This window comes from Sphaeramia orbicularis, chromosome 14, assembly GCF_902148855.1.
Source record: "Sphaeramia orbicularis chromosome 14, fSphaOr1.1, whole genome shotgun sequence".
Taxonomy (NCBI): domain Eukaryota; kingdom Metazoa; phylum Chordata; class Actinopteri; order Kurtiformes; family Apogonidae; genus Sphaeramia; species Sphaeramia orbicularis.
Genome location: NC_043970.1, coordinates 10,666,559 through 10,680,278, shown reverse-complemented (window position 1 = coordinate 10,680,278; position 13,720 = coordinate 10,666,559). Strand labels below are relative to the sequence as shown.

The window sequence follows — 13,720 nt, the reverse complement described above, 5'->3', positions numbered from 1 at the left end:
TGTGAAAGCTTGAGCCAAATTTTTATATAGTCCGTCTGATTATTTTTAAGGTATTATGTTTCCAAAGTAATGGGGACGGACCAGTCATCACACAGACTCAGTTCTCACAGAAATGTGCTGCAGACTCTAAATCTAAAAAGTAGTTCTCCCTCCAGATATTTCTACTGTAGTTGTGGTTAAGATCTTACAACAAGAAAACTATTAAAGGTTTTTATTATAGAAATGTTTCATGAATAAGCAGTCAACTAACCTGCTAATTAGCCCAGTTAGTGCTTATTAGACATTATGTAAAGATGAGGTTATTGGTATCAAACACAACTGTGATAATATTTACAGTTATTAATATTTACAGGTCATTTCAGCTCCTCTGAAATGACCTGGTGCCATTTAAAGTAGCATTTTACATTTCTCAATCCCCAGTCATTAGTTCCTGACATTTAGCCAGGACTCCTCGTGTTTGTTTTCAACACGCAGAAGTCAAAGTCTTTAGATGCCAAAAACTGATAACAGGAGTCAGGATATCATTAAGCAGTCAATTAAGGTCCTCAATGTATCCTCATACAATCACTTCTATTAATGTGCAATAACCCTGCAAAATGTGAATTATGTGCAATAAGTTGTGCAATGACCTTCTGTTCTGCAATAACAATGCAGTATTTGTTTAATATTTAAAGAAATTTAACAAATTTGTTCAAATATTACAAATTTATTATAGCCTCACTCCACTGTCTGCCCATACATTTTAGGGTCCATTTTAAAATTCTTTTATTTTCTTTTAAATCCCTAAATGGTCTCGCCCCACCCTACCTCTCATAACTGCTGCAGCTTTATACACCCCCCACTCTCTCAGGTCAGCTGACCAACTGCTCCTGAGTGTACCAAAAAGTACGCACAAGTTCAGGGGTGAGCGTGCCTTTGCTGCAGCAGCTCCTAAACTATGGAACGATCTGCCTCTCCATATCAGACATGCCTCCTCTCTGTTTTTAAATCCCTTCTTAAAACCCATCTTTTCTCCTTGGCTTTTGAAACCATGTGAGATGTTTGAAGGTACTATCTTTATTCTATTGTTTTTATTTGGTAGGGGTTTATTGTTCTTATTTATCTGTTTTATTTATTTATTTATTTTGTTGTTTTTAATTGTATGGCTTTTTAATCTATTTTTGTATTTTATTCTTTTTATTTGAGTTTTATTTTTTCTTCTGTATAGCACTTTTTCCTTTTTTGTACAGTTTCTATGTCTTTAAATCTATTCTGTACTTTATTCTTCTATTTTGGTTTTAATTATTCTTCTGTGCAGCACTTTGGCCCACTGCAGTTGTTTTAAAGTGCTTTACAAATAAAGTTGGATTGGACTCGATAATATTTATCAAAATATAAATGCACTATTTTTATATAGACTTGAGTTCATAGATATACATACTGTTAATATTGTTCATATATACAGGGTGGGGAAGCAAAATTTACAATATTTTGAGGCAGGGATTGAAAGACAGTGTATGACCAATTAATTTATTGAAAGTCATGAGAATTTATTTGCCACAAGAAATTTACATAATAGAAAATGTTTTTATTCTATGTGTCCTCCTTCTTTCTCAGTAACTGCCTTCACACGCTTCCTGAAACTTGCGCAAGTGTTCCTCAAATATTCGGGTGACAACTTCTCCCATTCTTCTTTAATAGTATCTCCCAGACTTTCTCGTAATAGTTTTGCTCATAGTCATTCTCTCCTTTCCATTATAAACAGTCTTTATGGACACTCCAACTATTTTTGAAATCTCCTTTGGTGTGACGAGTGCATTCAGCAAATCACACACTCTTTGACGTTTGCTTTCCTGATTACTCATATGGGCAAAAGTTTCTGAAAAGGTATGGATAATAGTGTTAGGTATGATTATGACATCAATATATGTTTGGTTTCAAAACAATTGACGTCGTGCCTGCTGAGAAAAAACAACTAAATATTCATTGTAAATTTTGCTTCCCCACCCTGTACATTCTGTCACATACTGTTGATATTGCAAATATTGTGTCTATTCATTTATGTCTAGTTTGTACTTTTTAGTCTACTTAGCTCTAGTCGTATCTTATTTTTGTATAAATTTATACTCTATTTTCTTGTCTTATTTTTATTTTTTGTAATTGTATATTTGCTCTATTCTTTTTTTCTGATGTATTCGTGTTTTGTTATTTATATTGTTGCACTGACTGGAGCAGCACCCCCTATTTCATTATCCACACAATGAAAACAAAGGCTATTCTATGCAGAGAGGAACCTCAGGTAGAGGAGATAAGGGAGGTTATGGCGGAACACAGAAAACCAGGTTTCATGTCCTGTTTCATGCACTTGTTATTTTGGTCTTGGTGGGAGGAAGCCACAGTACTTTGAGACCAGACACCAACACAGACAGAGGGAGAACATGCTATCTCCACACAGAAAAGCCCACACTAACCAGTGCTGGAATCAAACCCAGGACCTTCTTTGCAGTTTTTGTCTTTTTTATTTAATTATTTCAGGCTGCGCAGTGGTGAGCACTGGCTCCTCACACCAACACAGTCCTAGGTTTGATTCCAGTATCAGCTGGTGTCAGTTTGCATGTTCTTCATGTGTCTGCCTTGGGTTTTCTCCACAAACTCCAGCTTCCACCAAGACATGCATGTTAACAGGGTAATTTAACAGGTTAATTGCATGTGAGTGTGAATGGCTGTTTGTTCGTATATGTCAGCCTTGTGATGAGCCGGTGACAAACCCAGGGTGTACCCCCACCTTCAGCCTTCACCACTGGTAGCCGGCTGCAGCACCCCAGTGACCCCACCCCCCAGAGAATGCTTGGAATTTTGTAGAGGCTAAAACCTAATCCTACACTACAGCAATCCTACACTAACCAAGTTGATTTGATGCTTAAACCATCAGTATATTTACATTTATTCTAATTTGCTGTTCTTATCTCTTTGGCCCTCTGTTGACTCCTGGGTACCCTGCTGTTGTGCCCTTCTGCTTTGTCTCTCAAAGCACTTTGTAAACTTAGTTTTTAAAGGTGCTACATGAATGAAAGAAATTGTTGTTTGTTTTTTTTTAATTATTATAACCACGGGACTGTGTAGACACCTTCTGGCTTACCTTGTATGTTGAATTGGAAAGTATTGGAAAGTGACATCCTGCCCAAGTGTCAGTACATGAAAATTTAAAAGTGAGAATGTGTGGTTGGTGTCTTTATTAGGACCAAGTTAATTTTAGCATCAACACTGGAAAAATGAAACACGTACAAATCATACAAATCATCTTAAAACCCCTGTAGCCTGTGTTCAGTAACAGGAGTTCAGATTAAGATCTGATCATAAAGCATTCAGAGCCTCTAGCAACCTCTAGTTTGTTGTGTTTATTTTTCTATATTATTATTAATTCTTTTTTTAAAAATTTATTTAACTTTTTTATACATATAAAACTGTCTGCAACCCCCTGACACCAGGGTAACATCTCCTAACAATAATCATGTGGTATGAACAAAAGCATGTAAAAAAAAATAAGGTTGAGAAAGAATATTTGTTTGATCTCATTCTGTTTTACACCTCGAGCACAAAGGCAGCTCTTTGCCACAGTAAATACCATTCTCTATTTTAATAATATATACATACTTGACATTGAAGAAAAGTTCTTTAACAATTTTGGGGTTGGATAATACCCCAGGGGGATGATTATGGGTACTTCACCTACACAGAAGCTGCTGCACTGTCATCCCTCTCATCACACTTAAAAAGAGACGCATGTGTGTTACTGCTACAACAGCACAAAGTTGATACAAACCAAACCACTTAGTTTAATTTGGCTCCTGGCTCTGTTCCCTTCCACCTTATCTCACCTGAAGTAAGTGGAACCTCCCAACACAAACATTTGGTAATTGCCCTCTGCTGATAATTCACCTTAAACACTGCTGTGTCTCGCTGACTCCTTTCCCATCACCATCCCCTCCTCCTTCTCCTCCTCCTCCTCCTCCTCTCCTCTCCTCCCCCTCCTCCGTATTTCAAACATAAAGCTTCATGCATTTTCAATTTCTATCTTAAAATAATCACACCTATTGTCCTTCTTAATTGAAAGAGAATTAATTAGAAGAGTTTTCCTCAATTTGTGAGCAATATCTTTCAGCCTCGAGGCACTGAAATTATCTGTTTGTGTGTGTGTTTTTGTGTGTTTGTGTGAGTGTGTGTGTGTGTGTGTGGGGGGGGTTTGACTGGTTTTGTTAACGGCAGGGGGGGTTTTTAAATTCGCCCCTCCTGGATTTTCTTTGGAGAAATGCCTAGTAATAACTACTCGACAGAAGGAGAGAATAAATCCTTATGCAAATGATTAATATGAGAAAGACAGTGGTGTGATAAGTTTAGCTTGCCAAGGATGCACTCGCTGGATTTTAGATGTACCTCAGCTTCATCTTCTGCATAGATCAGTAGCCGAATGTTCTGCTCGGTAACACAATTTCAATTCAAGCTGGACACTTGCATCAGATTTAACCACTTATATGGACTGACATGCATTCGTGTGTCAAGGGAGCATCTGTGCACAGAATGTTTGTGAGATCCCAAACCCCCTGCAAAATAAAGTTTTTCAATAACTGAGCAAAGTATATATAAGCAGTACATATATGAATAAATACATATACACTAACTGAATAAACATACCACCTAATTTTTTCACATAGTTGTTGGACAGAAAGCTCAGAATCTGTGAAGGAAAATGGACTGTGTTACTTTAAGATTGTTAGTTTTCCTTTCATTCATTTGTTTATCCAATTTAAAATCAAAGCAAGAAAAATCTAAATGTACTAAAATGTGCAGAGGTTTGTAAAATAATCTGACTCTAAATCATCATAAAAAAGGCAACAAGCAAAGTAAATACAAATGAGTGATAATCAGTCAAACTACAAGACTGAAATGAAATGTATGTTAAGTGATTTTTGAAAATATAGAGATGTTAAAGTGAGATTTTTTTTGTAAATACATAAATATGTACATGTACACAACTGGAGAGCACCTCAGCACAACATACAAAAAAAGAAAGTTTTCATTTTTAACTAAGTAAAACTCAAATCAAATGATAGAACAGAACAAAACAAAAAAACAAAAAAACAAAAAAAAAAAACATTTAGAATTCTGAACAGAAAACAGTCAGAAAAGACACATTTTATTCCCGTAATCACACTAGTAACAAATTAGGTTTATGGTTTCTCAGATTGTAGTGCCTATGGTAAACTTCTGAGCTGGCTCATTTATGGGTTTGGTCTCCTTCAGCATTAATAACTTCCAGAACTGTCCCTTTTTCCACCTGGATGGACAGTAGAGTCTGATTTGGATCCAAGGTAAACTCTTGATCAAGAAGAATTTACATTTTGCACAGTTGGATCTTAAGAAGGTTCTAAGTAGAGTTTCAAAATGCAAAAAGAAGAAATAGGAGTGAGACAAAAAAAAAAAAAAAAAAAAAATTGAGTAAGTAATTTATTGAAAGCAACAATTAAACTGAAATAGGCTGTTCATCAGCTGATCAAAAGTTTAAGACCACAGCCTTTAAAAGCCAAAATCTGTGCAAAAATATCATTTTGTGTCAGATAGTCACCCTGTCATGACCTCCTGATGGCAAAGGCAAAAAAGCTTTCTCTCTTTGTGGTCGGATCGTTGAGCTGCATAAGCAAGGCCTCTTGCTACGCACCATCGTTGCTGAAGTTGGACGCAGTAAGACAGTGATTTTGAATTTCTTAGAAGATCTTGAGGGTTATGGAACAAAAAAGGCAAGTGTTGTCTCATTTTTTCTTTTTGCATTTTGAAACTCTACTTAGAACCTTCTTAAGCTCCAACAGTGCAAAATGGAAGATCATGCCATTTTTCAGCTGGTCTTAAAATTTTGATCAGGTGTGTATGACTCAGATCGACCAGTTGACTCAGTCTCAGGGCTCATTTATGCTCTATGTTAAAGATGCAGACAGATACAGACAGAGCGTTCTGTCCGTCCTCTGCATACATTCTGTATGTAATTCTGTCTGTTTTCTTGGAGCTTGCAGATCCGTACGCAGACAGAGAATACGGAGCAGTACCAATAGGAACCATGGAGGCAGTGTTGAGTTTGAAGAGAATCATTTCCAGAAACAGCGGTACTTTTCAAAGAGCGACTGTGTCAGGTAGTGGAAAACTACCATCATATTTCTGACAACTACTCCTTTCAATATCAACATTATATCCATATTAGTAAGACCTCCCTTGTTGTCACCATGTTTGTTATTATTGACTTTCGTTGTCGTGGTATTTGGCCAGTATAGTATTTACGATTGGCGCCCTCTGGTGGATTGATTGAGAAACGCTCATTCCAACGCACAGGACACATGGAAATATGAAGGCAGTGACGCTTGACGGCATTAGAAATGGACGTATCTGACATTCCTGGCGGCTGGTGTTGCCGCTTTGGGCTCCGGTTGGTGCTGGGGCTGCGTTCGGCTGCCGCACCATGGAGGGACTCGCGGCAGTGCTGCTTGCTGCCTGGAGGGGTGGCGGCACTCCGGCTACATGTGTTTGGTGTGGGCAAATGTGTGTGTAGGTGGGTGTGGGGGACTGTGGATGGGAGTGAGTACATGTGTGGGTGTGTTTGTACATGTAAATGTGTGCGTGTGGGTGTGCATGTGGGTAGGTGGGTGTATGGGCATGGGTGGAGGTGTTTGCGCGTGTCGGTGTGCGTGAATGGGCAGACATGTGGGGTGGGTGGTGTGTGTGTCTGGGTGTCAGTGGGTGTGTGTGTATACACTTGTGTAGGTGTGTGGGGGACTGGAGGGCGTGTGGGGTTTGGGGTTGGTGGGATGGGGGGCAGGCCTCCGGGTCCCCAAGGTGCTTGGCCATGGCATTGGGGTGCGCACTGGCCCATGGCGGGTGGCTGACTGGGCCGGCCTGGCCTCCCGGCGTGCTGGATAGGACCCCTGCCTTGGGGGACGGGTGGCTCCTGGGGCTTGGGGGCCGGCGCCTTGCTTGCCCCTGGGTGGCCGGCCCCCGGTGGGGGTTTAGCGGCTGGCGTCCCTGGCCCCCTGGGACCTGTGCCCGGCTGCTGTGGGGCCTCCGGCTGGGGCCTCCAGCTGGGGCCTCCCTCGACCATCTTCGGGGCGGGCGCACTGTCGCCTCTTGGGGGGGCGGGCTGGACTGGGCTGGGCTCTGTGGTGTCTGCTGGTTGGTCAGGCCTTGGGACCCTCTTTGTTGGTCCCTGGTCCTTAGAGGGAGTGCGGTTGCGGTTGCATGTCTGTGTTCTTCACCTCGGCCTCTGTGCCTTGTTCTCTTTGCTTTATTCTGATGCAGTCACTCTGTCACAGCAGATTAATGTGAACAACTGATGTTGTGTGGATTTGTTACTGGTATTATTTGGGCGGTTGTTCTTTATGATATTCTGTTCATGCTTTCTTTTCTTATATTCATCATTTAATAGGTGTTATGTATTTTACTTAATTTTATTGTAATTTTGTTTGTTAGTTTTTGTTTTGTTTCTTTTTTTCTTTCTCTTCTGCCCAGTTTACTCAGTTCTGGTTGTAGTTATTGTTACCGTTATTATCATCACCATGGATGTTACTGTTTGCATTGTTGATATTTTCTTGTGAGGGTCGCCACCTTCTTCTTTGTGTACCCCCCCCCCCCCATATGTCAGGTCTGGAACTGAAATGTGGTTCAACAAAACTCATAATAAAGGTAGTAGAATGTGAAGGGGAGCTTCATATACTTTATGAAGTTTCCCTTGGCAAAGCAAGTTTGTTCAGCACCAAAAGGCAGCCAGACTCCCATTCTGCTGTTATGATGCTGGACAAGACAAGTTTAAAAAAAAAGAAAAAAAAAAAGAAAAGAAATGGACATATCTATTTACATATGTACAGCGAGCATAAATGAGCCTTCAGTCGACCAGTAATAGCTGCATTGAGCCACTCAGCAGTGGAATGACTGACTGGATCTGTATGTGGAGGTCGTTAAATTTATGCCTATACTCCTCTGCACCTTTCTTAACACTAATAATAATCACTTCGTGATCTTTTTAAACAAAGGGAGCAGAAGCTACTTGAGCACAAAACTACTGAAGCTGAATGGATCCAAAAGTTCCAAACAATGACCACTCAGACAAATAGACTTGTTCACAAATTTGGGTAAATGTGGCATGTACATATACAGCATATGGACAAATAATTTTGATGAAAGCTAGGGCCAAAATCAGCACAAACTTCTGCAGCTTTTACCTCGGTGTCCAAATCAACAGACTAAATATAAAGACAGATGACATGATGTTGTTCCATGCTGCTAAGGTAAAGAGCAGGTACTTTTCCATGGTTCTTTGTCGGGACATGGAGTTGAACATTAATGCTATTTCTGATGATCGATAGTTGCAGCCTCTATTTATCTAAAAGTACGTATGAATGCCAAAAAACCTCCTGTTGTGAGATAAAGACAAACGCAAATAGAGTAGGGCGGTAGATTTCTTATTTTTTGTGTCAGGTCAACTTGCATTGCAACAGAGAAAAGGGTAATCCTGAATTTTTTACTAAGTGACACCAAAAACTATCAATGACTGTAGCTTAAATGCAGAAGGAGGCTGAGGAGGTGGAGGAGATGATGTTCTTTTCTATAGCAGTGTGTAGTATTCAGAGCATGACTGACTGTAGCCTTGGCCATAAAGTGTTGGTTTAGGACAAAAAAAGTCATGAGCACCTGGATGAAAAAGGGTTTGTGACCAGCCCTGACTTCTGTGCATACCTGAACTACTGCAAAGCTCCATTCAAGCATGTAACACCCTGACTAAATTCCTTGACAGCTATGATCCTTGGAGGCACTTATTTAGCTTTGTAAAGTAGATTTACCCTTTCCTTGAAACTAATCCTTTTGACAAGCAAATTCTTCACTGCGGTTCCTCATGTTTAAACTAAATAATTAGGAGAGAATCATAACTCAATAAAGACAAACTGCCTGCCTGCTGCTTGTGACTGCAATGGGATCAGTAAAACAAAACAAAACAAAATAAAACAAACAAACAAACAAAAACAGAAAATATCAGGCCTTCAAGAAGAAAATGCTGCCGTTGTATGTTTCTGTAAAACACAGGTACATGGGCCAGATCAAGTGAAAGTGAACGCCAGCATCAAAAATGTAAGTGTCACCTATCATTTCTCAAATAGGCCCATTTTTAGCTTAAGAACTCTATTTTATGGACCTGTTGACAAAATTTCAGTATCACTTGCAGAAAAAAAGATATAAAAATATATCAATCTAAAATTAAACCTAAAAAGGGCTAAAATATGTAAATGCACTATTAACTTTGATAACAATATTTTTTCTTGCTTATATAAGTGATACGTTAAGTCTGTGAACCTGTAGGAACTAATTATTCAACAGTACAAGAATATAGAAAGGTTATGTACAATCAAATAGTAAAATATGCTCTGCTATTAGCTGTATATATCACTATCAGTTTATTTGTAATATTTTATTATCAGTTCCAGCAATATCTTTTATTCTGACTACTGAAGAAAATGCCAAACTGCTGTCCCTGTGTCACAGTTCCCACCTGTTCTTCTGTCACAACATGTCTGTGTTCATAAAAACTTGTCATTTAAACATATTTATTCAATATTGATCCCGATTATAGTTTAACATCATAGCTAAAGCCCTATATTTCATTTAGTATCATTTTTTTTATGAGAACAGCATGTTTCGTACATTTGCGTAAAGTGAAAAAAAAAAAAAAAAGTTAATTTTGAGTCTCCGTACCATGCAGCAGTAATTTAAGTATTTTTACCCAAAAATTTTATTTCTGGAAATTGTCGTGTTAATGTACTTATTGAGACCTATTCATACACATATTAAACATGGGCGGGAGTCATTTAGTTTTCAACACAGAGCTTATTGAACAGGAAATGTGTCCCTGGGTCACCGCTTGATCTGGCTCATGTAAAATCTCAAGGTAGTTTGTCACTGAAGGATCCAGTATTTTTCTAAATGGGTGGAAGATGGTTGGATTGTGGTTTAGGTCTGGGGTCCCCAAAGTGGAGGTCATAAGACAGTTTTCAGCTTTCTCTTCATGTGACCCCTGAGATGATTACAATAGATTATCAATGGTATTGTAGCAACTGTTCTTTGAAAGTAGGCAGTTTGCTCTGTGAGAATTTAGAAACTCAGGACATGCTTCTACTCTACAGTTGCAAAGATTATAACAATAGTGTTTGAACAACAGCTCATCAATGATTGGCCTACAGGTTTGACTAATGGTGTCACATTAATAAAAATAAAATAAAAAGGCCACTAAACATTGTAAAACAGACACACTAATCTAAATAAACATTAACACAAACCCCCCCTTGAACCCCTGTACATAAAACAGAATACAAATGAGTAAATGTTCAGCACCCACAATGCAATGTGGCAAATATGTCACAGTCTCATTATGTGAGTCCTGTGCGCACATTTTTTTTAATGTTTCAGTATGGTGTTAAAAGTATTGTGTTAAAATTAAGTTTGCATATGACACCAACAATGTTCAGTCATATGTTTTATGGAGATTACTTTGATGTATTCTGCTTTTATTTTATAGTAAACTGTTCTATATAAAATCGTATCATGGTTGTCAGGCTGTTCTGTTCTTTTGTGTTGTTATGCCTGTATTTGGTTACACCTTTTAGTGCATGAGTCCTGTGTGCACGTTTTTTTTTTTTTTTAATGTTTCAGTCATTTTGGAGATAGTAGGGGTCGCCAGTCTCTAGCACCGTTATTTCAGGGGCTGCAAGTTTAAAAGTTTGGGAACACCTAGTTTAGGTAATAAATAGACTTAGGAAAAGAACATCATTAAATCTAAATATTAAAAAACATCACATCTATGAGGACGTTTTGTGTATTTCTTCCTAAACTTTATCATAAAAGTCAGACCTGCTGCTGGTATAATGCAGATTTTGTAAATAAGCACACTGTCTGTGAAAAATGTACATTAATATTTATACTAAACTTTTTAGATACTTCCAAATGTTATAATTTCTATGCATGAAAACTGTTATTATATGTCTGTTATTTTGTTCCCTCCAAACTTTTCAAAACTTCAGTTAGAGTTACAGCACTACAATATTAATACAAAAGACATTTTGGTTCAGAAACGATGAAATTAGTGCAGCACTGATTGATCAATTAGATGTTGATCATTGAATTTACATGACATACATTTACATTTATACTAATAGTATATAGCATTTAGCATATACTGTGCAGAACATCAGATGTTCTATATATCCACTATAGTTCACTGCAACATCATTGTTAAGTAAATTAATAAATAACAATAATATAAATAAACATTACACTTTCACTATAATTTGAATGATTTTATCGCAAACAGAAAAAGGCCATTCTCTTTTCTAGTTTCTTTCTGTGACAATAAACTAAATATCTTTGGGTTGTGACCAAACAATAGAGTATCTTAGGCTTTGGATACCATTTTTGTCAACACTCATATATTTTATAGACTAATCACATCGTCAAGAAAATAATCAATAGTTGAAATCATATGTATCCAAAAAAAACATTTTATTATTGCAACTAGTTAAAGAAGACACAAAGAATAGTAAGACATTTTGTTAACATTCCTCCCACCACTTAAGTAAGAAATGAGCCGCTACTGACCATTCACCTGCAGCACATGTGTCTGATAGAGATCTTCATAGCCGTAGGCGTGGCAACTGTAGTTCCCCATGTGGATGGTGGTCACCTTGGTGATATACAGAGAGCCGTCATCGCCAAAGTCCTGAGAAATCAAAGAATGAAACACAAGTTAAGGATGCTGTTGGAAGTATTACAGGTAAGGAGGAAAACAAAATGTGGTTGGGAGGGGACGATGGGGATGGAAACAACCCCAGCGAGTTAAGGACAGAGGGGGGTGGAGGTGGGGGTGGGAGATGAATGTAGCCCGACAGAATACATAGGGATGCTTAGAAAGAGCAGGGAGAACAGGGGGGAAAGGTGGTACACAACAGCAGGGAGTGATGGAAAAAGACAGGAGAGAAAAAGAGTGATGTGAAAAGAAGAAGGACTATGCATCAACGGTTTCCCTGTTGAGTCGAAGCAGGCGTTGGGGAATTTGATCCTCCTCTCTCCCCTCTTCATGCTGCCTCAGCCTGATAAATGGCAAGGGTTAAAAATATAAAGCCCATTAGGTTGATGAATGGAGTCGGTTGTTGTTGGTGCAGCATGCAGCAGTCACCAGGGGGTTCCAGCCACAGCTTAGGGCGGATTACGCCATTAAATAGTTTGCTGTCCCACCAAGTGGCAGAGCAGATGTCCTGATGCAGTTCTGTCATGACATGGAAACCTCAAATGGCTGCTTCCCCACATTTTTTTTTTTTAAATTTTAGGGCGGTTGGATATAATGACAGAAAAGGGTGAGTCCGTGAAGTGAAAATGTGAAATGATTTTCTTCCAAGATAGAGAGGGGAGCTTTTAAAGTTCACGATTTACAGTTAAGGTGAGAGATACAATTGCACCAGTGAGAGTAATTAAAACCGGATGGGCCATTTGCGCTTTAAAGTACGACTTCAATATGTCTCGCAGATATATTTGTGTGAACAATTCAAACTTCTCCTAAATTTGGGTACACAGTAGGGTCAAAAAATACAGATGTATCATCACTCAGGCAGTCACATCACATTTTTTTTTTCTCACTTCCATATTGTACACAGAGACTTGTCTACTTATTACATAACTGCAAACCTAACTGTAACAGAAATAGAGAAGTTGCCAGAAAAGGAGGGCAGAGCAGCGCAACATATGCCCACAGGCACTAAAACATGAGTATTACAGGGAAAGTTGACATGTAGTCTCTTTAGGGAGTTGAGTATGGGCTGCTCAGCAGGTGCAAAGGCAAAAAACAAGCAAAACAAAAGCTATTCAGAATCTGCTATGGATTGTCTGATTTGAGAACAGCCCGACTTCACAGGCAAGAAGCTTGCTGCCAGTGAATTTTGCTGAATTTGTCTAAAGTGTCAGTTTTTTTTCTGCTATTCTAGAGCAGAGAGTCTTCCTTCACAGTGAATAAGCAAACATGTATGTTGTGCACAAGTCATTTTAGCTGCAGAAGGTTGTTGTGCAGGCATATGGACAAATAACATGTTTTTTTTCCGCATTTAAGCTAGGTGACATACTTTTGTAGCATGAAGAGCAGAGTCAGAATTATACATAAAGGGGCCATGTTTAACCCATAAAGACCCAAACATCCACCAACGACCAAAATCTTCTACTGATGTAAACTGTTTAATACCTGTTGATTCACTAATCCTATCAATACATGTAAATAATTGGTGTAAAATACAGTTTGTCATCTTTTCATGGTCATCAGATATGACCCATTTGGACGTTCAGAGGCTCTGTAGTGACCGTGGAAACACCGTCATCTTCTACAACATTGATTCACCAGTAAAACCCTTGGAGTTTGATAAATGACAGTGGATGGAGACACTTGGTTTATGTTCAGTTAATGATAGATTTTGTTGGAAAAGTGACTTTTTCTTCATTTGTCTATGTTCTGATATAATAACCTTTGAATTTACTCTGAGCTTTAATGAACATTTACATGATCGGTGGATTAAATTATTATCATTATTATAACCTTTATTTAACCAGGAAAAAAGCTCACTGAGATAAAAAAAAAAAAATTTTTAAGAGTGTCCTGGCCAAGATACCAACAGTAGCA

At 38.4% G+C, this 13,720-nt stretch overlaps 1 protein-coding gene across 2 annotated transcripts in view; it reads right to left on the bottom strand.

The window, feature by feature from the left end:
* Nucleotides 1-13,720, bottom strand: part of fstl4 (follistatin-like 4) — a 450,022-nt gene that overhangs the window by 54,773 nt on the left and 381,529 nt on the right. For both annotated transcript variants that reach the window (XR_003937211.1, XM_030153338.1), the window contains exon 8: nt 11,659-11,779. Coding sequence is in view for 1 of the 2 variants with exons in the window: in XM_030153338.1 (XP_030009198.1) it covers nt 11,659-11,779 (121 nt within the window). In the remaining variant the exon portion in view is untranslated. The remainder of the gene's footprint in view (nt 1-11,658; nt 11,780-13,720) is intronic.